Below are 25125 nucleotides of genomic sequence, written 5' to 3'. Positions count from 1 at the left end.
CTTTTGGAATTGGAATTATTATATTCTTCTTGAAATTTGAGGGTATTTCGCCTGTCTCATACATCTTGCTCACCAGATGGTAGAGTTTTGTCAGGGCTGGCTCTCCCAAGGCTGTCAGTAGTTCTAATGGAGTGTTGTCTACTCCTGGGGCCTTGTTTGGACTTATGTCTTTCAGTGCTCCGTCAAACTCTTGACACAGTATCATATCTCCCATTTCATGTTCATCTACATCCTCTTCCACTTCCATAATGTTGTTCTCATGTACATCACCCTTCTAAAGACCCTCTCCGTACGCCTTCCACCTTTCTGCTTGCATTCTTCGCTCAGAACTGTGTTTCCATATGAGCTCTTGATATTCATACAAGTGGTTCTCTTTTCTCCAAAGGTCTTTTTAATTTTACAGTAGACAGTATTTATCTTACCCCTAGTGAGCTATGCCTCTACATACTTACATTTGTCCTCTAGCCATCCCTGTTCAGCCATTTTGTGCTCCCTGTGGTCTCCATTTTGAGACGTTTGTATTCCTATTTGCCTGCTTCCTTTACTGCATTTTTATATTTTCTCCTTTCGTCAGTTAAATTCAATATATCTTCTGTTACCCAAGGATTTCTAGTAGCCCTCGTCTCTTTACCTACTTGATCCTCTGCTGCCTTCACGATTTCACCTCTCAAAGTTACCCATCCTTCTTCTACTGTATTTCTTTCCCCCATTCCTGTCAATCGTTCCCTAATGCTCTCCCTGAAACTGTCTACAACCTCTGGTTCTGTCAGTTTATCCAGGTTCCATCTCCTGTAATTCCCACCTTTTTGCAGTTTCTTCAGTTTTAATGCACAGTTTATAACCAAGAGATTGTGGTCAGAGTCCACATCTGCCCCTGGAAATGTCTTACAATTTAAAACCTGGTTACTAAATCTCTGTCTTACCATTATATAATCTATCTGAAATGCTCCAGTATCTCAAGGCCTCTTCGATGTATAAAACCGTCTTTCATGATTCTTGAACCAAGTGTTAGCTGTTATTCAGTTATGCTCTGTGCAAATTTCTACCAGGTGGCTTCCTCTTTCATTTCTTACCTCCATTCCATATTCACCTACTACGTTTCCTTCTCTTCCTTTTCCTACTAGCGAATTCCAGTCACGCATGATTACTATATTTTCGTCTTCCTTTACTATCTGAATAATTTCTTTTATCTCATCATAAATTTCATCGATGTCTTCCTCATCTGCGGTGCTAGTTGGCATATAAATTTATACTACTGTGGTAGGCATGGGCTTCGTGTCTATCTTGGCCACAATAATGCGTTCACTATGCTGTCTGTGGTAGCCTACCCGTGCTCCTATTTTTTTATTCATTACTAAACCTACTCTTGCATTACCCGTATTTGATTTTGTATTTATAACCCTGTTTTCACCTGACCTGATTTCTTGTTCCTCCTGTCACTGAACTTCACTAATTTCCACTATATCTAACTTTAACCTATCCATTTCCCTTTTTAAATTTTCTAATCTACCTGCCCGATTACGCGATCTGATATTCCATGCTCTGATCCGTAGAACGCCGGTTTTATTTCTCCTTATAATGACGTCCACCTGAGTAGTCTCCGCCCGGAGATCCGAATGGGGGACTATTTTAACTCTGGAATATTTTACCCAAGAGTACGTCATTATTATTTAACCATATAGCAAAGCTGCATGCCCTCAGGAAAAGTTGCGGCTATAGTTTCCCCTTGCTTTCAGCCGCTCTCAGTACCAGCACAGCAAGGCCGTTTTGGTTAGTGCTACAAGGCCAGATCAGTCAATCATCCAGACTGTTGCTCCTGCAACTACTGAAAAGGCTCCTGCCCCTCTTCAGGAACCACACGTTTGTCTGCCCTCTCAAACTTCATAGGCACCTAAAATTTTATATCCCATTTCTACAGCCAACTAACTTCATTCATCTGTTACCCAAGTACCAATAAAACTTCTTTCATGATCACTGTGATTGGATTTATTTAGTTTTACTTGAACACATTTGACACACAAAGGAAACAACAGTTTTTCAGTTTTATCGATTTGTATATGTACAGGCAAAACAATGTGATACAATTCTCTAGGCGCCAATACCTTACATTTTATAAAACCAAACAATTTTTTACTATTGTATTTTGGTCTATATATTTTTCTTTCGTGTCGCTCAAGATAATAATCATAATATTGTATAGTTGGATAAAGACTACATACATCAATGTATTTAATTTTTTGCTAACACCATGTGCTTTAGCTCTGAATTTTATTGCAATTATACGGTCACCATGAAATGCATCTCTTGGATTCAATGGTTCGACAACTTCTGGGAACTATTTCAATTTTTTAAGTTTTTGTACTCTGATGGGTTAAGCAAATCACATCCCCCCATCTCTGCTAAATTGTATCCTGCAGTTCGTATTTCTGCCCTTCTTGTTAATGTCTTTTGATAAAGGTCATCCATTGTTTCTTTATTTTTGTTGTTAATTGTCTCACTTTTAAAACATTTTTTACATTCATGCCAGAAACAACCATGGTATTGATAAACAGTATTTGTTGCTGTATCAGAATCATCTACTTTTGCACCAGCTATTCTTCCTTCACTGCCATTAAAAGCATGCAAGATATTGTTATTCTTTAAACTGTTAAACCAAGCTATGGATTCTTAACTATAATTCTCCCTCTGTTCTTTATCCAATACAGCAATTCTATTTTCAGGTAAATGCTTTGATCTGTAAATAGTCATGCAAACCCCAGCAATGGTTAATAACAGGACAGATCTATATTAGCTATCTCTAGAACCTTTTTTCATAATTCCAAACAACCTCTTCTCAAAATATCTACATCAGCATTACAGTGTTCAACAATTTCTTTCTTCATACTGAACACATAATTTTCTTTGACTATGGAGATATGCCTTTTGAAAAATGCTTCTCCGTCATTTTTTCATAGTGTCAACACAATAATACTAAGTATCAGGGATTCGTCCTACATAATTTTCATTTTCTTGTGTATTGAACAAATGAGGGAAGTAGACTTTCACAATTCTTTGAAATGAAATGTTTTTGGAAAACTACTAAGAGGACATTGTACACAATTACTACTATGTATAATTTTTAGACTTACATGTTTGATCTCCAATAACATTAGTTTTGTCCCCGTGTATATGGTATATGGCTTTATTGTATTTTCAACACAGTACTTCAAAGTAAATTGGGAATCGTAACCTTTAGCATAGTGAGGTATGAATGTATAGACACACAGTGTTCATCTGATATCATCCACCTACAGAATTTGTCATTTGTACTATATTTATATTTGTCATCATTAAAATTGTGGGCTATTACGAGATTCAGAATATGTATGCCAGTTCCTTGCTGAGATTCATAATCAGACCACATGTATCTTTCAGTATAGGTACAATTCACTCTCCTAGGAAAGCCTCTTTCACAACATTTGAACTCTTTACCTGCAACTATTTTTGCATTTGAAGCATTGCTAAATATAATAATTTTGGAATTCTCCATTAACATAACAACCTTCTTTATTACGATTTGGACAACCTTGGACTATAAAATCCTCACCAAATTTTCTTTCACAAATGCCACCTCTTTGCAATGTCCTTTGCATTTAACGTTCATGATTTTCAATTTTCACTACTTATTTACAGTTTCTGCAAAGTTCAAAGTGACATTGGTGTTTTTATATGTCAAGCAAATTTTTTTACATCCTTCACATTTATAAGCTGTATTACACACTTATTGGTGATTATTTAAGCGTTCTTCATTGTAACAGTATCTATTGCAATTTTCACAATAAATTTTATTTTCCTCACTTTCGTGTCCTGGGCTGTTGCATAGTGTACAGATTTCTCTTTCTATTTTACATCTGTGTGTTATACATCGTATTACATTTACTACAGAAATATATTCTACATCTACATGGATACTCTGCAAATCACATTTAAGTGGCTGGCAGAGGGTTCATTGAACCACCTTCACAATTCTCTGTTATTCCAATCTCGTATAGTGTGCGGAAAGAATGAACACCTATATCTTTCAATACAAGCTTTGATTTCCCTTATTTTATCATGGTGATCGTTCCGCCCTATGTAGGTCGGTGTCAACAAAATATTTTCACATTCAGAGGAGAGAGTTGGTGATTGGAATTTTGTGAGAAGATTCCGTCGCAACGAAAAACGCCTTTCTTTTAATGATTTCCAGCCCAAATCCTGTATCATTTCTGTGACACTCTCTCCCATATTTCGCGATAATACGAAACGTGCTGCCTTTCTTTGAACTTTTTCGATGTACTCCATGAGTCATATCTGGTAAGGATCCCACACTGTGCAGCATTATTCTAAAAGAGGATGGAAAGTGTAGTGTAGGTCTGTCACATGTTTTAAGTGTCCTGCCAATAAAAAAATATACTGATCCCAAGAAAGCCTTCATACTGTTAATTACATCAAAATGGTTGTGATCTTTGTACAGGTATATCTTTATCTCTTTCTCAGGACCACTACAGATAACTGGATTGAAATTCTCTGCTCATACAACATTTGTTTTTATATTCAACAATTCTTCAACATTTTTAATGTCATCCACAGTGAACCCTTCTTTGTTGTATTCACTCAATTGATAACATAATATGTCAGTTAACTCTTTTTGTAATTTATATTTATCACCTTCTCTAACTTTCTTAATCTCACCTATAGTTCTCTGTCCAAAATATTATTTGTATGGTATGTTAATGCAACTATTACTGCTCTAGGGCAGCACAGATTATCATCATTTTTAATTCTTGTGATACATCTCTTAGTGTTTTTGTCTTCAATTTGATTTATTATTTTTCTGCCATTATCGCTACTACCTCTAGGAATTTCTAACATTTGAATATTAAATGATGTATCTGCTATATCAACAGTCTCATGTTAAGATATCAGTCATTTTATTGCACAAAACGTGAACAGATTCTTGAGTGTTATTCGATGCATTATATCCAGTGGAAATTGGGTAAAACATTTTTGGGTAATTGGTGTTTATATCCAGCTTATCTACTTTCCTAAAATTAGTTATCTTCTTAGCTACATCTACCATAGAATTCCCCCCCCCCCCCATGAACCACGGACCTTGGCGTTGGTGGGGAGGCTTGCGTACCTCAACGATACACATAGCCGTACTGTAGGTGCAACCACAATGGAGGGGTATCTGTTGAGAGGCCAGACAAACATGTGGTTCCTGAAGAGGGGCAGCAGCCTTTTCAATAGCTGCAGGGGCAACAGTCTGGATGATTGACTGACCTGGCCTTGTAGCACTAACCAAAATAGCCTTGCTGTTCTGGTACTGCGAACGGCTGAAAGCAAGGGGAAACTACAGCTGTAATTTTTCCCGAAGGCATGCAGCTTTACTGTATGATTAAATGATGATGGCGTCCTCTTGGGTAAAATATTCAGGAGGTAAAATAGTGCCCCATTCGGATCTCCTGGCGGGGACTGCTCAGGAGGACGTTGTTATCAGGAGAAAGAAAACTGGCATTCTACGGATCGGAGCGTGGAATGTCAGATCCCTTAATCGGGCAGGTAGGTTAGAAAACTTAAAAAGGGAAATGGATAGGTTAAAGTTAGATATAGTGGGAATTAGTGAAGTTCGGTGGCAGGAGGAACAAGACTTTTGGTCAGGTGAATACAGGGTTATAAATACAAAATCAAATTGGGGTAATGCAGGAGTAGGCATAATAATGAATAAAAAAATAGGAGTACGGGTAAGCTACTACAAACAGCATAGTGAACGCATTATTGTGGCTAAGGTAGACACGAAGCCCACGCCTACTACAGTAGTACAAGTTTATATGCCAACTAGCTCTGCAGATGATGAAGAAATTGATGAAATGTATGAGGAGATAAAAGAAATTATTCAAATAGTGAAGGGAGACGAAAATTTAATAGTCATGGGTGGCTGGAATTCAAGTGTAGGAAAAGGGAGAGAAGGAAACATAGTAGGTGAATATGGATTGGGGCTAAGAAATGAAAGAGGAAGCCGTCTGGTAGAATTTTGCACAGAGCATAACTTAATCGTAGCTAACACTTGGTTTAAGAATCATGAAAGAAGGTTGTACACATGGAAGAACCTTGGAGATACTAAAAGGTATCAGACAGATTATATAATGGTAAGACAGAGATTTAGGAACCAGGTTTTAAAGTGTAAGACATTTCTAGGGGCAGATGTGAACTCTAACCACAATCAATTGGTTATGAACTGTAGATTAAAACTGAAGAAACTGCAAATAGGTGGGAATTTAAAGAGATGGGACCTGGATAAACTGAAAGAACCAGAGGTTGTACAGAGTTTCAGGGAGAGCATAAGGGAACAACTGACTGGAATGGGGGAAAGAAATACGGTAGAAGGAGAATGGGTAACTTTAAGGGATGAAATAGTGAAGGCAGCAGAGGACCAAATAGGTAAAAAGACGAGGGCTAGTAGAAACCCTTGGGTAACAGAGGAAATATTGAATTTAATTGATGAAAGGAGAAAATATAAAAATGCAGTAAATGAAGCAGGCAAAAAGGAATACAAACGTCTCAACAATAAGATCGACAGGAAGTGCAAAATGGCTAAGCAGACATGACTAGAGGACAAATGTAAGGATTTGCAGGGTTATCTCAATAGGGGTAAGATAGATACTGCGTACAGTAAAATTAAAGAGACCTTTGGAGAAAGGAGAACCACAAGTATGAATATCTAGAGATTTGATGGAAACCCAGTTCTAAGCAAAGAAGGGAAAGCAAAAAGGTGGAACGAGTATATAGAGGGTCTATACAAGGGCGATGTTCTTGACGACAATATTATGGAAATGGAAGAGGATGTAGATGAAGATGAAATGGGAGATATGATACTGCATGAAGAGTTTGACAGAGCACTGAAAGACCTGAGACGAAACAAGGCCCCCGGAGTAGACAACACTCCATTAGAACTATTGACAGCCTTGGGAGAGCCAGTCCTGACAAAACTCTACCATCTGGTAAGCAAGATGTATGAGACAGGCGAAATACCCTCAAATTTCAAGAAGAATATAATAATTCCAATCCCAAAGAAAGCAGGTGTTGACAGATGTGAAAATTACCGAACTATCAGTTTAATAAGTCACAGCTGCAAAATACTAACGCGAATTCTTTACAGACGAATGGAAAAACTGGTAGAAGCCGACCTTGGGGAAGATCAGTGTGGATTCCAAAGAAATGTAGGAACACGTGAGGCACTACTGACCCTACGACTTATCTTAGAAGAAACATTAAGGAAAGGCAAACCTATGTTTCTAGCATTTGTAGACTTAGAGAAACTTTTGACAATGTTGATTGGAATACTCTCTTTCAAATTCTGGAGGTAGCGGGGGTAAAATACAGGGAGCGAAAGACTATTTACAATTTGTACAGAAACCAGATGGCAGTTATAAGAGACGAGGGGTATGAAAGGGAAGCAGTGGTTGGGAAGGGAGTGAGACAGGGTTGTCGCCTATACCCAATGTTATTCAATCTGTATATTGAACAAGCAATAATGGAAACAAAAGAGAAGTTCGGAGTAGGAATTAAAATCCATGGAGAAGAAACAAAAACTTTGAGGTTCGCAGATGATATTGTAATTCTGTCAGAGACAGCAAAGGACTTGGAAGAGCAGTTGAACGGAATGGACGGTATCTTGAAAGGAAGGTATAAGATGAAGATTAACAAAAGCAAAACTAGGATAATGGAATGTAGTCGAATTAAGTCGGTTGATGCTGAGGGAATTAGATTAGGAAATGAGACACTCAAAGTAGTAAAGGAGTTTTGCTATTTGGGAAGCAAAATAACTGATGATGGTCGAAATAGAGAGGATATAAAAAGTAGACTTGCAATGGCAAGGAAAGCGTTTCTGAAGAAGAAAAATTTGTTAACATCGAGTGTAGATTTAGGTGTCAGGAAGTCGTTTCTGAAAGTATTTGTATGGAGTGTAGCCATGTATGGAAGTGAAACATGGACGATAAATAGTTTAGACAAGAAGAGAATAGAAGCTTTCGAAATGTGGTGCAACAGGAAGAATGCTGAAGATTGGATCGGTAGATCACATAACTAATGAGGAGTTTGTGGCACAACTTGACTAGAAGAAGGGATTGGTTGGTAGGACATGTTTTGAGACATCGGGGGATCACCAATTTAGTATTGGAGGGCAGCGTGGAGGGTAAAAATCGTAGAGGGAGACGAAGAGATGAATACACTAAGCATATTCAGAAGGATGTAGGCTGCAGTAGGTACTGGGAGATGAAGAAGCTTGTACAGGATAGAGGAGCATGGAGAGCTGTATCAAACCAGTCTCTGGACTGAAGACCACAACAACAACAACAACACCATAGAATTGAGTGCTTTCGTTATGTAATCTGTTTTCTCACTTATGGTATCAACTTTGGCAATATTAATATCGTTAAACAAAATTTTCTGGTCAACAGACCATGCTTTAAATTTTTTATTAAATCCCGATATAATTTCTTTTATCTCAAATAAATCATTTTTTATTGGTTTGGCCCCTTCTTCCTGCTCAAATAGTTTGCTACTGAACAGATAAATCTGTTCTAGTCTCACTATTTTCTCCTCTCTAGGTGGTTGAGATTTTTCAATTATGTCATAATCAAATCTGTAAAAATGATTTATATTAGGTACTCATTTTGGTTTTGCTCTAGTCTTTTGGAAGAATTCTGGATGAAATTGAAACTCCTGTAACTCAATTTAATTAATTAATTATGATTTCTTTTATGTTGTGTATCCTCTAATACCATTATTCTTTGCTCTGGCTTTTAGTTCAGATACTTTCAATTATCGAGAATCCTTGTAGGATGTGGCAGATTTTTTGAAACAATTAAGTTAATTACATTTATTAAGGTCGGAAAACAGGTTTGTAAAAAAGTTTCCAATGTAGTAATTTCATTTTCAGTTAGTTTTGTGTATCATTTATCGCCAAATGTTTTATGAGATCGCTTTTAACTATTTCTTTTCCACACATACACGCTATTTTTCTTTTCTCTCTTTCTTCTAGTTGACAGGACTTGTATCTACTTGAGTGTTTTTCCTTGTTTTTGTGAAAACAACTAAAATCTGTAACTTCTTCACAACCAGTACATTTTTACTGCTTATTCATTCTTTATTTGTAGAATGTTCTTCATCACTTAAAACTCTATTAATTTTATTTAACATCTGCCATTGTTTATAATAATCTTGAAGATAACTCTTGCACCTACTTGAGTGTTTGTCCTTTGATGGTAAATTTAGGTAAAAAAACTAAAACTTTTAACTTCTTTACAACCAATACAATTTTTAGAATTAGCATCAATATCTTCTTCTTAGTTTTTCCATTGACAATAATATTCTGGATGCTCATCACTCGAAATTTGCTTGTTTCTTAAATTATTTAGTTTTAATATATTTTCCACATGCACAACGTACTCTGTTGTTATTGTATGTATCTTTGCTATAGCTATTTTCACATTCTTTACATATGTTTGAATAATTATCCTTTGTCTACTTGTGTGGATAAAAATTATCCATTGACTTTTCAATTTCGCATTTTTTACACTTGAGCATGTCCATTTATTGAGACATTCATTCATTAGTTTATTTACATCAATATTATGGATGTCTGAAGAGAAGAATGTCGTAATTCCCAATGATATTTTATGTTTTTTGTATGGAATTCCAGGAGATAAAAATTTGACCACTGAAAATTTTAGTCAAATGGAAAAGGATTATATTGGTTCACTTAAAATTTAATGGTGACCTATTTGGTCCCCCTTAAGAGGTAACGAAAAATCAAAAATCAGATGTTTTGATCAATGAACCCGTGTAGCTATCACAAACACATCTTCAGTTGTCACTAGTTCAGAAACACCTAATCTGAATATATTTGAATTTATTCAGGAAAAGAATTATCAATTACATTTGGGAAGTTGGTTTAGAGATATTTGGGTTTCTTTATTTGAAGAGAAAAATGTGTTAATCACTAAAGATATTTTGCTTTTTTGTATGTAATTCCAGGGCCTAAAAACTTAGCATCAGGAAAGATTAACACAAAACTAAAGATGTTTTAATTCCAGAGACTAATAATTTAATCCATAGAGATCTTATTTTGATTAAGATTTTCACAGTGTAAAATTTTACCCTCTGAATGACATGTTTGAAGAGGTGAACGATTCGTTCACCCCTAGTTTTCCATAAATATTATTATGTGTTTCTCATATATGTTCACAAAGTTCCAGTTCTTGATGCATCATGTTGGATTTCTGTGGAAGAAACTGTACTTGGTTTTCATGGTTCTCACTCGGCAACCCTGAAATTTCATAATGTATAAAGCATAAAAATATATTTCAGAAATTGATCTTAATCTCTTTTGTCTAAAATTTTCAGGGGTGAAATATTTGGCACTGGAATATTATATAAAAATAATAAAATATCATCAGTAATCAACAGCAGTACCATATTTATTTTTTTATTTCTTTTATGGAGGCAGAGAATCACTTACACCTTATTCTTGCTGATAAATGTAGTTCTTTTTTATTGTAAGTTAGACCCCTGGGAGGCAGTCCCCAAAATGTCTGCATATTTTGTCTTACCTTCAACACATACATTATTTCAACTTGGTTTATCAGTGTCTTTATATTGTAAAATTTCTGCATGATCTTTAGCTTTAAACCATGGATTATTCAATTACAAACGATATTTTGTGCTTCATTCAAAACTTTTCATTATAAGTTAGGCCTGTGTGGTGAACAGGTCTAAAATTTTCTAATACATTAGTATCATGTGCATCTACATCTTTCTAATTGCTTGGTTTGTATCTTTATATTCTAATATTTCAGCAACATCTTTTGCTTTAAACCATGCATTATTCAATTACAAACTGATAAAGAAAAGGCAATGTTCGATGATCTTGAATACTCTGAAATAAAATATGATAATCCATTGGCTTTATAATAAGAATTGCAAGTGATAAACACTGTTTTAAACTCCCCATCCATTATCATCCAAATCTAAGCCCATTCCTAATTTTCTCTTTCCACACATTATTTCTCTAACTACAGTTGCAGCAATTTTTTCACCTAAAGAAGCATGACTTGCATGCATTATTTCTTTCACAGCTAATTGAAGTTCTTTATCTGATTGCTGGTTAGATTCTAAATTTTTATGATCATGATAGGCAATTTCATGTTGTTTGCAAGCTTCATCTAATGGATTAATTCCTGGATCATCACGTGCTAGTCTTTCTTCAAGTTTAATGAAGGGTCCGCAGTACGAAAATCCTGGTAAATGCGTCTCTGGCCATGGTAAATTATTTAAAGCCCAATTGACTAATCATTTCCATGTTTATCACTCTTCTAAAATGTGTGAGGAAGAGTATTAAAAATATAATTAAATGTGGAATTACTTTTTGAGTACGAATTATGAAATCGTTACATTTATTTGTTAACGTCTGTGCTATGCCAACTTTTTCATTATGGTAGTTTTGGTTTTTTTGCTGATTCTTCTCCATGGATTACAACTAAACTATCAATTAATTGATGGACATCATTCATCCAGACATGTTGAACTGGTTGTTCTGTATATTGGATTACACACTTTTTGGTGCCTTTAAATATATAGAAAGATTACCAGTAACATTTGAAGGAGATAAATTAACAGTTGATGAAAAGATGTATGGAGCAACCGATGCTTTAATGAATCTTTTAACTAAAAAGCATATTACTATGGATGATATGGATGAGAAATTCGATTCAGTTGATTTATCAAATTACACTGATGTATTGTATAGTACAGGAGCATTGTATTCTGAAAATAACCCAATATACAGAACAACACCTGCTTCTTTTGAGATTGGAATTATTATATTATTCTCGAAGTCTGAGGGTATTTCGCCTGTCTCATACATCTTGCTCACCAGATGGTAGAGTTTTGTCATGGCTGTGTCTTCCAAGGCTATCAGTAGTTCTAATGGAAAGTTGTCTACTCCCAAAGCCTTGTTTCGACTTAGGTCTTTCAGTGCTCTTCACACAGTATCATATCTCCCATTTCATCTTCAGCTACATCCTCTTCCATCTCCATAATATTGCCCTCAAGTACATCGCCCTTGTACAGACCCTCTCTGTACTCCTTCCACCTTTCTGCCTTCCCTTCTTTGCTTAGAACTGGGTTTCCATCAAAGCTCTTGATGTTCTCTTTTCTCCAAAGGTCTCTTTAATTCTCCTTTAAGGCAATATCTATCTTACTCCTAGTGAGATATGCCTCTACATCCTTACATTTGTCCTCTAGCCATCCCTGCTTAGCTATTTTACACTTCATGTCCTTTTTTTGAGACATTTGCATACCTTTTTGCCTGCTTCATTTACTAAGTTCTATATTTTCTCTTTTCATCAATTAAATTCCATGTCTCTTCTGTTGCCCAAGAATTTCCACTAGCCCTCGTCTTTTTACCTACTTGATCCTCTGCTGTCCTCACTATTTTAACTTTCAAAGAAATCCATTCTTCTTCTACTGTATTTCTTTCCCCGTTCTTGTCAATCGTTACCTAATGCTTTCTCTGAAACTCGCTACAACATCTGGTTCTTTCATTTTATCTAGGTCCCAACTCCTCCAATTCCCGCCTTTTTGCAGTTTCTTCAGTTTTAATCTACAGTTTATAACAATAGATTGTAGTCAGTGTCGACATCTGTCCCTGGAAATGTCTTACAACTTAAAACTTTGTTCCTAAATCTCTGTCTTACCATTATATAATCTATCTGAAACCTTCCAGTGTCTTCAGGCCTCTTTCACGTATACAACTTTCTTTCATGACTCTTAAACCAAATGTTAGCTATGATTCAGTCATGCTCTGTGCAAAATTCTACCAGGCGGCTCCCTCCTTCATCCGTTATCCCCAGTCCAGATTCACCCACTACTTTTCCTTCTCATCCTTTCCCTACTATCGAATTCCAGTCTCCCATGACTATTACATTGTCGTCTCGCTTCGCTATCTGAGTAATTTCTTTTGTCTCATCATGCATTTTTTTCAATCTCTTCGACATCTGCGGAGCTAGTTATATGCTACTGTGATAGGCGAGGGTTTCGTGTCTATCTTGGCTACAATAATGCTTTCACTATGCTCTTCGTAATAGCTTACCCGCGCTGCTGTTTTATTATTCATTATTTAACGTACTCCTGTATTACCCCTATTTTTGTATTTATAACACTGTATTCATCTAACCAGAAGTCTTGTTCCTCCTGCCAACTAACTTCACTAATCTTGACTATATCTAACTTTAATCTATTCATTTCCCTTTTTAAATTTTGTAACCCACCTGCCCGATTAAGGGATATGACATTCCACGCTCCAATCCGCAGGATGCCAGTTTTGTTTCCCGTAATGACGACGTCCTCCTGAGTAGTCTCCGCCCGGAGATCCGAATGGGGGACTATTTTACATCCGGAATATTTTAACCGAGAGGACGCCATCATCATTGAACCATACAGTAAAGCTGCATGCCCTCGGGAAAAATTATGGCTGTAGTTTCCCCTTTGCTTTCAGCCGCTCGCAGTACCAGCACAGCAAGGCAGTTATGGTTAATTTTACAAGGCCAGATCAGTCAGTCATCCAGACTGTTGCCCCTGCAACTACTGAAAAGGCTGCTGCCCCTCTTCAGGAACCACACTTTTGTTTGGCCTCTCAACAAGTACCCCACCGTTGCGGTTGCACCTATGGTAGAGCTTTCTGTATCGCTGATCATATTCACCGTTAATCGAAGATCTGATCTAACAAGACACTTCGCTATTTGCACATTGTCATTCGTTTCTGAGAATGAATGTTTTTATGCACGAACTTCATCTTCCATCTCTTCCCGGCCTGACTGAAAGAACTTGTGTACTGGATATGAAATGCTCTCGAACGTCAACATCGTTCTTCCACTCCTGTTGTCCGGGTGTGGTTTACGAGTGACTTTCGACTGTGTCCGCCAAGTACGTTTCTTCTCTCAGTACAATATCCCAGCTGAGTTCTCTTATTTCTACAGTGAGGTGGCAAAAGTCGTGAGACAGCGATATGCACTTCTACAGATGGCGGTAGTATCACGTACACATGGTATAAAAGGGCTGTGCATTGGCTGAGCTGTAATTTGTGCTCAGGTGATTCACGTGAAAAGGTTTCCGACGTGATTGTGGCCGCACGGCGGGAAGCAGAGGGGTAGGTCGGGCTAGAGGCATGGAGCAGTACATTTTGGAAATCGATAGGGAATTCAATATTCCGGAATCTACAGTGTCAAGAATGTGCCGAGAACACCAAATTTCAGACATTGCCTCTAACCACGGACACCGCAGTGGCCGACGGTGGCCACTTAACGACCAAGAGCAGCTGCATTTGTGTAGAGTAATTTGTGTTAAAAGACAAGCAACACTGCGTAAAATAACCACAGAAGTCAAGGTGGGACGTACGACGTACTTATCTGTTAGGACAGCGTGGCGAAATTTGACGTTAACGTGCTATGGCGGCAGACGATCTACGCAAGTGCCTTTGCTAACAGCACGACATCACCTGCAAAGCCGCTCTCGGGCTCGTGAACATTTCGGCTGGACCCTAGATGACTGGAAAACCGTGGCCTGGTCAGATGAGTCCTGATTTCAGTTGGTAAGAGTTTATGGTATGGTTTGAGTATGGCGCAGACTCCACGAAGCTATGGACCCAAGTCGTCAAAAAGGCAGTGTACAAGCTAGTGGTGGTGGTTTCATAATGGTGAGGGTTGTGTTTGCTTGGATCATTGACTGGAAATTTTTATATTCGGCTACATGGAGATCATCTACAGCCATTCATGAACTTTATGTTTCCAAACTGTGATGGAATTTTTATGGATGACAATGCACCATGTCACAGACCACAATTGTTCGCTGTTGGGTTGAAGAAGATTCTGGACAGCTCGAGGGAACAGTCTGGCCACTTAGATCGCCCGACGTGAAACCCATCGAATATCTATAGGAAATTAACTAGAGGCCACTTCGTGCACAAAATCCTTCACCGGCAACACTTTCGCAATTATGGACAGCTATAGAGGCAGTATGGCGGAATATTTCTGCAGGGGGCTTCCAACGACTTTTTGAGTCCATGCCACGTCGGGATGCTGCACTGAGCAAAAGGAGGTCCGATATGATATTAGGAGGTATCTCATAACTTCTTTCACGTGAGTCGTCCTTCACTTGATCCAGTCGTCTATTCCCTGTTCTTCCCACTGATCTTCTTCCACTCACAGCCGTGTGGACTCAATTGTTTCACTATGCTTCTCTGGTCCATTCGTTTGACAAACCATCTTAAAGAGACCCTTGTCACTTTTCTTTTCAAGGCTGCGTACACTCCAGCTTCTTCCCCTATTTTTTACTTATTACTCCATTCTTCCTAATTTTATGGACCATATATCGCAACAACTTCCTTTTTGGGGACTACAGTTTTTCGTCGACTGATGGAGGGGCTTTTTCGATCTTAAGGGGACTTTTTCGTTCCACAGCAGACTGATGGCAGAAATGAACTGATTTTTGAGTTCGGTTTTGATCTCATGCTGAAGCCTGCTATCGCTTGAAATGATACTCTTTGTAGTGTCCAGCTACGTATCTTCTACTCTTATTTTTTCCTTTCTTGTTCTGCCTCTTGATAGAAACTGCAACCGTTTTTGATTTACTCGTTCTTAATCCAGAAATTTTCTGGTGGTCATCAAAAGTCACCAATGTCTTCCGCATTTCTTACACTGTGTATTACTCCAAATTACTACATCACCAGCAAAAGCAAACATGATTGTGTCCTTAGTGTTGTTCTGCTTCATTCCTTTCTTAACTTCATCCGTGACAACTATAAAAAGTAACGGGGAAAGGACACTGTCTTGTTCAGCTCCTACAGTTGATACTCTTCAAGGGTATGCGGCCGGATTTCATCGCCCTGAGGACACGATATTTCGAAGGTCCAACTAGCCACCATCTTCAGGCCAGATTGCAGGTGAACAATTATGCTAGAACTAACATCAGATACAAGCGGCTCCTTTATATCCCGGAAACAGGCCACCGCCTATTCATGATAAACGAAAAGCCTGCCCTCTGCGAAGCGAAGAATTGCAGCGCCTCCGGTGGTAGAAACTTACAAAATCAATGAATCGCAAATTGAGATGCAGCCGACCGAAAACCAGGCCGTTGTTTTTTATATCTGATAAAATAGGATACTACATCTTGCTCAAAGGAAAACCTTTATCTCTGTTAATAAAGACATCGGATAATTGTATTTCGATAGATTCCTGAAGCATACAATCCCAGTGAAAAGGAAGCAGGAGCAATAATCTGCGCCTCTTTAAATGACATATTACGCCCTTCATTGAGGCAGTATTCAGCGACGGCAGAATTTTCGGGTTGGAGCGAACGTGTGCGACACTGATGTTCTACATATCGGTCATGAACTGAACGAATAGTATCTCCAATATACGGCTTTCCACAATGCCAGGGAATTTTATATGCGGTACTCCAAGCTTCGCCCTTTCCGCAATTACAGGGAATTTTGTATTCTCCAAGCTTCCTAAATCCCACATCACCTTTGCTGAGCCAAGAAGGGCTCTAGCTTTGGCCAAAGGCAAAAAGACACTTCTAATATCGTATTTTCTGGGGATTCCTGAATTTTTCGAAGAAATACTCCCTGCAAAGAGTAAAAAAACACCTGATTTACATGTGACCATTGTTGGTTCTCATGGTGGTCTAAAGTGAAAAGGATGACCGATTTGATGATTAGTATATCCATTTTGCCTGAAAACAATATTAAAATAAACCTATTCTAGAGCCAAATTATCGGAATTCGTAATAGCATGAGCTCTCTTGACTAGTGAGCGTAAACCTCCCATGTATTGGTGTTGTGAATGACAAGTAGTAGCATGGAAACAGCGGTCCACATGCATAGGATTACAGCATACACTGTGTCCCAAACTCCCGTTTCGTTTTTTATGTACTAAAATATCCAAAAAAGTAACCAATCAAAATTATCATTTCCCACCCGTACACAAGGAAACTTTTTTCAGTCGTAGTAATGGTTTCGTTAAACTTCATACAGAATTTGATGGTGTGTCATTGCTCTTACTTTCGCCAGTACTTCGACATTAACTGCGGCATGTTCAAATTAGTACTGAGTCAAGGACACTGCAGTGCTCTTTTCAGGATGTGCAAAGTGAGGCTTGCTCCTCCCGCGTGGTGGGAGTCCCGGTGCTGTGTCTGGATTGGCTACCAGGCCGACAGAACAGTCAAGAGGGGAGATTCAGTGAGCAGAGGATAGTTCTATTGGTTTGTGCAATGTGCAGGCGGTTTCATTTTTGCTAATTCAGGTCTGGTACTGATACTTGGTGGAAAGTGGTTGTGATTCTTTACCTTCTGCGTCTTCTGTTCTCCCATGATGCAGCACTTCAAGTTTTTCCCTAGTGGTTGCGACGGGGGATCTCTACCTTGTGGTGGACTAAGAGCCAGTGGCAGTTCCCAGTTGTGCTGACAGTGGAACTGAATTTCATCTGAGACATATCGCGTGTCAAGAAGGTGAACTCATTCGTGCTGAGGAGGTCGTCAGACGTTTGAGAATTCCAGCATGCACCATCGTGCTTGTGAGTCCAATTTGTTTGGCTAGACCAGCGAACGGGTTGTTAAGTGATGTTAACAGCTACCTGTTCTCTGGTGAACTATAGTTTATGGTATATTTCGTCGTAGTTGATTTAATTTGAATAGAATTAGGCATCACAATGGAGTCATATAAAGAAAGTAGGATTGCGTTGTAAAAGGGATTAATTCAGGGAGAATTTATATAGCTTTCACCCCAATATATGCTTTGCCAGTCTAACGCCATCCCTTTTCTAATTTGTGTTTGCCATTTTTTGTGTAAAATTTATCAACTTGTTGTAGTTAAAAAAAGGATTTATAAAACTCGTCATAATTTTGTAAACTTAAATACACCGCTTTTCTGATTCATACTCCATTAACTACTCATTGTTTTTATTTTATTGTGGTGGAACATAGGTAAACCAGAATTTTAAGTTTAAATTTTATTAAATTAATTAATCTGATTTCTATTTTGAGCTCTGGAAGCGAGCGCAGGCAGAGACAACAAAAGTGCCATCATTAAATTCAGTAACTTCATATATACAAATTAAGGGTGTAGCTCACGATTTGAAGGTTATTGAGAAGATAATACTTTTCTGTATGTGAAGTTAATAACATTTAACATCACTCAGACATATATTTATGATTAAAGCAAGCGACGGCTTACAAGTTTATATGTTGCGTTTCTTAGTGACAGATGGGTGATCGACTCAGGAACCGACTACAGCACATATAGGCTGACTAGTGTGCTAAACCAATAGATGCAGGGCACAGACTGAATCATGGACTGATTCAGCTAGAGTGCGCACCTAATAAAGTGAGCATTAACTGCGCATACCGTATGGTAGGAGAGGCAGAGAGGGTAGTGGTGGGTGCTCCGTTGTGAACACCACTGCTTGATAGGGAAGCTGCGGTTGGACAGCTGAAGCCTTTGCACAAACGTGTATCTTGCATAATTTGTAAGATACATCTAGCGAGTCTGCAAGCGAACGTGTTAACGCGTTATGTCAGTACAACCAATAATATGACAAACGTTTCCGTTTAAAGTAAACAGTTTCTCAGCATCATACACAATGGAAAACATAGCAAGACGGAGAAACTTTTGCCAGAAGGAAATGTCACTAAACAAAAAGATATAAGACAGTCAGACAACGTCACCTACTACGATTCTGAAAATGTAAAATGAAAAAAACATGTGTCACATGGAAATTGCGTGTCAGCCACCTGGCAACCTGGTTGGCAGTGTTTTGGAAAAGCAGAACCTTTTTCTTCAACGTCTTCCGAAGTAATGAAACCTTGGGAAATATTTGTTGCTCAACACACTTATTCCATATCTGACTCCTTTCTGTACCACTTTGTAAAGGTTGTTTTTGGTCTTAGTTGTGGTCATGTTTATCAGTTTTTTGAGAAAAGAGAAACACTTGGCTTTAATATACCGGATGTTTATTTTAACTTAAGACAACAAGTATCTCAAAAACGATGCATTGCACGAAAAAAATGTTCTGGGTGAAAAGTTACTATTAGTAAACGGGACATGTGTCTGGGCTACGACTGGCCGCTTCCTAACGACCCCTCCGGCGTGGACGGGATCAGCCTTGTATTTTCCAATGGAATACATCGCCAGATTTTGTTGCATATTCGGAATCTACCCCCCCCCCCCCCCCCCAAAAAAAAACCACGTATGATTCACTTAAACTATTGTTCAGATTTTATTGCATATTCGTAATCTACGCCAAAAACACACGTACGATTTACTCAAACTATTGTTTTCGGTTCGTAGTAGATGGCGCTATGTTGTCGTGGTCTTCAGTCCAGAGACTGGTTTGATGCAACTCTCCATGCTACTCTATCCTGTGCAAACCTCTTCATCTCCGAATAAATACTGCAACCTACATCCTTCTGAATCTGCTTAGCGTATTCATCTCTTCGTATTTCTCTACGATGTTTACCCTCCATGCTGCCCTCCAATACTAAATTTTTGATCCCTTGATGCCTCAAAACATGTCCTACCAACCAATCCCTTCTTCTAGTCAAGTTGTGCCACGAACTCCTCATTAGTTATGTGATCTACCGATCCAATCTTCAGCATTCTTCCTGTTGCACCACATTTCGAAAGCTTCTATTCTCTTCTTGTCCAAACTACTTATCGTCCATGTTTCACTTCCATACTTGGCTACACTCCGTACAAATACTTTCAGAAACGACTTCCTGACATTTAAATCTATACTCGATGTTAACAAATTTCTCTTCTTCAGAAAGGCTTTCCTTGCCATTGCCAGTCTACACTTTATATCCTCTCTACTTCAACCATCTCAGATACTTCTTTAAGTGTCTCATTTCCTAATCTATAATCGACAAATATCAAGTGTTTCTTTTTTCAATGTCAAGAAGCTTCAACAGCCGTATACTTTAAGATATTTTATTTTATTCTGAAAGCAACCAGTTTCGGCAACTCATTTGCCATCTTAAGGCCCCATACGCTTTTCTCTAAATAAAGGAACTTATCGGATAGCGCCATAAAACACTGGATATCTTGAGTTCCAATCATTAGACAAATGCTTCACACGAAGACGTGACAGCAACTCTGTGTTGTATAACGATTGTAATCCACGATATCCAGTGTTTTATGGCCGTATACGATAAGTCAATTTATTTGGATAAAAGCTTATGGGGCCTGAAGACGGCAAAATGAACTGCCGAAAGTAGTTGCTTTCAGATTAAATTAAAATATCTGAAAGTATATGGGTGTTGGCGAAGTTTATTGACATTGAAAAGTACTCACCAGTCGATGTCACGTGGCCATGATGGACCAACAGAGACTGAATATCAAGTGTGGCTGTTTTTGCAGTTAAGAACTGATGCGTTTGAATCTACCTTTAATTTACGAGGTAAATATAAACCTTCGCATTCTGACCTTTTACGTAGATGACTTGTCCTCTATGTAACCACATAATTGTTACAGTCGCAGCGACGCCCCTTTCGGAGGAGAAGACGTCATGTTGTTCACTACGGGCTTATACTGGATAAGCGGGATAGCGTACACCGTCTGGTGCATGAGCAGCGGAATGAGATGCATTGTTACGTCGGACTTCAGCCCTGAAGCAGTTCTGGAGGACATAGAGAGACACAAGGTTAGACGAGACTGAATTAAAAACCAGTAATTCAAACACAGTAAGTTGTTTGTGATAGAGAACTGTCAAAGCAAATTAAACTACCAAACAAGCTGCTACGTGCACTCTGCTGCCCACATTCCGTTGCTGTTTTGTTCCAAGTCTCATGTCAAGTTTCATGCTGGTCTGCTCCGTCGTTATACAGCAATGCTTTATCAAAGTATAATTTAATTTCTTAGATTATATCCATCGTTTGGGAATCGGACCTACAGCCAAACGAAGAAAAATTCGGTTTCGACATCTGAAGATACTCTTTATGTATCAAAACAGGTCAGTTCGAAACCTATCGTCGGGTCTTGCTTGAAACATGAACAAGATGTGTCTGTCTCCTTGTGTTACACTCTGCGTTACAGAGTTTGTGCCTACCAAGTACTGATGGGATTTGCCAAAAACGGTACTGAGGGGTACGCTCTTATGGTGCTTAGCCCGGATGTTGCTTTGCAATTTGGTCGGTTTATAGCACGGTTCAGACATTTCTCTTGATACACTGTTCCTACTGACGCCTCTGTCATATATAGCGCACCGATGTTGGTAAATCACGAAGACCCTTGGTTGTCATTTACGAACAACTATTTTAGCCTAAATTTCGAACTATTTAATATCTCCTTTGGTTCTGGAAGCTATTCGAAACATTTATCTAAATCATAACTCATCACAAATACCTGCATAACAGTTATCCAACTAGACAGAGCGTGTGTCCAGTATATCATCTGTTATTTTCTGACTTAAAAAACAATCCTTGCTGTGTTGGACGCAAAACTTTGGCCAAAGCTTAATTTATTTGATCTTCGACGGGCGATTTACCTGAATAATAATAATAATAATAATAATTTCGACTGTTTTTTCTAACGATGTGATATTGCAGTCCACTTCTGGTTCAAGATCGCTGTACACCTGATTGAAACTTAGAAGTGTGGAAACAGCACGGGACTTCACATATAAGTAGTAGAGATGGGAAAATGAGGAAACTGATTAAATGAAGTGTTTGTGGAGGAACAATGTTCAAATACTCACGCATCGTTCTTGCTGGTTTAAACAGTGCTGATACAGTATCTTCTTAGAATTCTGGTAGTATTATCTGTGACTTTTTTTAGGAATAGGAGCAAAAAATTCTGTTCACTTGACTGTTTTTCACTTTTAAGGTGTTTCACCATATTTACCTCTTTGTCAGAGTAAGCATTTCTTCTCACCGTAATACTTAAATGATGGAGCTCTTCCTCCAATTTTTGTGAAGTTATCTATCGTTGTGAGTGGGCTTCCGTCTCGTTTTCGTAGTACCTGTAAATCTACTATCGAAAGCTGACCTTTTTCTTTTATCCATGGTGAGCTTTAAAAACGAATTAATATCATTCAGAAAAGTCTTTTCTGTTTCTCAGTGAGCCCTATAATGAAAATATCATCAACGTATAGAAACCAATAAGAAGTTCTTTGCTTGGCTCTCTGAAGGGCTGTTTCTTAAAAATTGTCCAACTGCGCTTAATAGATTATCCATAACCACGCCAAAAGTTGGCTCACCGACTTTCTTGCCCCTTTGAAAGCAAATTGATATTAAAAAATATTTAAAGGTATCTCAGCATTAATACCCGACTTAAGGAACACAAGAGCAATCGTTGTATTCGAAACACGGATGAATTGACAGTATCAGTTTTACTGAAAGGAGACAAGCTGTGGGCATTAGTGCTGAATGAAGTGACACCCCAATTTTTCCGCACTACAAGCTTTATCACACGCCTCGAAATGGCTCCACGGTCTCAGGTAGCGGTCTGATGACGTCACGAGCTTTACCTGCAGTCGTTCTTTCCACTCCTGATTCGTAAAAGGGGTAAAAAGTATCGGTACCAAAGGCACTTTGCACTACACACCGTAAGGTAGCTTGTAGATTGCAGATATAGATGTAGATACAGATGTGATCTTTGCATGGATATGGAAAAACAGTTAGGCTTTCTGAGCTTGTTTATGTTTGAAACTTATCTGAGTATTTACAGCCTCAGATGACGTCTCCAGCGCTACGGGAAGAAATGTTAGGTTCAGAAAGATGCCGTTAACCACGGCCTAATGCCCATAAAACTAATCTAACGAAAAGAGAAAGGTCCGCCAAAAGATAGGGAGAAGTAAGTGAGGAAGGACATCGATATAAGAGTGATGCAAAAAGAGGAATGGAAAGACGGGGAATGGAACAGGAAAGGAGGCAAGAGAAGTGGTGCCAGAAGTAAGCTCTGCCACACTCCGAGGAGATGACAGTCGGATAAAGATACTTAATTTAAAAACATCATCAGGTTTGGAGTGCAGCAAAATGTCTGTAATAGACTGTTGGGAAAAAACACAACACCAAATAGTAATTAATGTAGAGTAATGAAATTACGGAATACATTTGTCTAGGTAACGTAAATAAGTAATTAACATTTCAAGATAATAGGTTAATGTCAGCCCGAGATAAGCCATTGGAAATGTGAAATGCTGGTACATTAATAACCGGTGTAAGCGGCAAAATGTTGAAGGAGGCCATACAAATGTGCATGCATTGTGCTGAACAGGTGCTGGATGTCAGTTTGTGGGGTGGAGTTCCCCGACCGTTGCACTTGGTCTGTCAATACAGGGACGGTTAATGCTTTTTGTGCTTGAAGCTGGAGTTGTCCGATGGTGTCTCATTTGTGCTCGGTTGGAGACATATCTGGTGATACAGCATCCAAAGGCAACATCATTCTGTAGAGCATTTTGGGTTACAACAGCGATATGTGAGCAAGTCCAACCCTGTTGGAAAACACCCCCTGGAATGTTATTCGTGAATGACAGCACACCAGTTCGATCACCAGACTGAATTTCGCAGTCAGGGTGCGTAGGATAGCCACGAGAGTGCTCTTGCTGTTATATGAAGTCGCACCCCAGACCATAACTCCAGGCTTAAGTCCAGTGGGTCTAGCACGCAGACAGGTTGATTGCAGGCCCCCAACTGGCGTCCTTCTAACCAACACACGGCCAGCACTGGCACCGAGGCAGAGCCAGCTTTCATCAGTAAATACAGAAGACCTCCTCCATGCTCTCCAATGAACTCTCGCTTGACACCACTGAAGTCGCAAATGGCAGTGTTTTTGGGGTCAGTGGAATGCACACTACAGGGCATTTGGCTCGGAGCTGCCCTTGAAGTAACTCGTTTGTAAGGGTTCGTTGTGTCGCTGTGGTGAGAACTGCTGCTCAGATTGCTGCTGGAGGTGCAGCATGGTGCCCCAGAGCTACACACTGAGCACGATGGCCTTCCCTCTCGGTAGCGTGAAGTGGCCGACTGGAGCCACTGCTGCCAGCAGTAATGTACAGTGGCTACAATCCTGCCAAGCTTTTCTGCAGTGTTGCAGAAGCAACATCCAGCTACTCGTAGCCCCATTACACGACCTCGTTCGAACTTAACAATGTGTTGGTAATGGTGCCTGTCGCATTAAAGACATTCTGAACTAACGTCAACACACCACGTCCAGTTCCGAAGGTAACTAACGCTCAAGACCGTTACTGCGTGTATTTAAAGCAAACCTGATATGTATCTTCATAATTGCGCTACTGGCCCCACCCTTATGCCAGTGACGCGAAATTTGAACACACATCTTTCACATGTAGAAACACGCCTGCCAAGTTACCTATGTCGCACAACTCCTTCTTGGTGTTGTGATTTTCTTCTGTCAGTGTATATTACATTGATGTAAGTGATAAGGTATGCTTATTATCAGCAGTGTTCCTTGTAAAAGAAGGTAAATTTGATTGAAAAACTTATAATTTTATTGACGTGCTATGAACTTGAGGTAATTACTGGCCCCTTAATATTGTGGTTGCGTCAGGGAGAAAAACTGATACTATCCAAAAGTGACGATGCAGGGAAGTCATCAGCTTGTGACCTTTCACTCTCGCCGGCGTCGTGCCCGCCTCTTTCACCTTCGCCATCTTCGCTGCACACAAGGAGACCGGTTTCTGCCGCGGCCTCGACCCCATATTGAAGAGATCTTCCACTCCTTCACAGTCACTAGAATTTTGCAATTTTTATTCGGTCTACGTATGTTACTGGAAATAGCAGCAATAAAAAACCGAGAATCTGTTATTTTAGAAACTATAGTGTCAGGACACGACAAAGTGCAAATAAATGGCTTAAGTTAACCTGACAACAATACCGACAACACTGTTCTGGGTGAGTTACACAAGCGTATTTAGATAGATTGATGCTAATCATTCAGCTACGGTATCCTGTTTGCTGGATCCAAGATTCAAAACTATACATTTTAAGGAGGCCGGATCTGGTTCTGGGGCAATATCTACAATAAGAGGTTTTACATAA

The 25125-nt window shown here is 38.9% G+C and overlaps 1 protein-coding gene across 1 annotated transcript in view; it reads left to right on the top strand.

The window, feature by feature from the left end:
- The window catches only part of LOC124622615 (4-coumarate--CoA ligase 1-like), a 203063-nt gene that overhangs the window by 123548 nt on the left and 54390 nt on the right, over nt 1–25125 (top strand). The window contains exon 4 of the mRNA XM_047148380.1: nt 20603–20771. Coding sequence (XP_047004336.1) covers nt 20603–20771 — 169 coding nt within the window. The remainder of the gene's footprint in view (nt 1–20602; nt 20772–25125) is intronic.

Source organism: Schistocerca americana, chromosome 7 (genome assembly GCF_021461395.2).
Source record: "Schistocerca americana isolate TAMUIC-IGC-003095 chromosome 7, iqSchAmer2.1, whole genome shotgun sequence".
Taxonomy (NCBI): Eukaryota; Metazoa; Arthropoda; class Insecta; order Orthoptera; family Acrididae; genus Schistocerca; species Schistocerca americana.
This window is presented reverse-complemented; position numbering and strand designations above follow the sequence as displayed.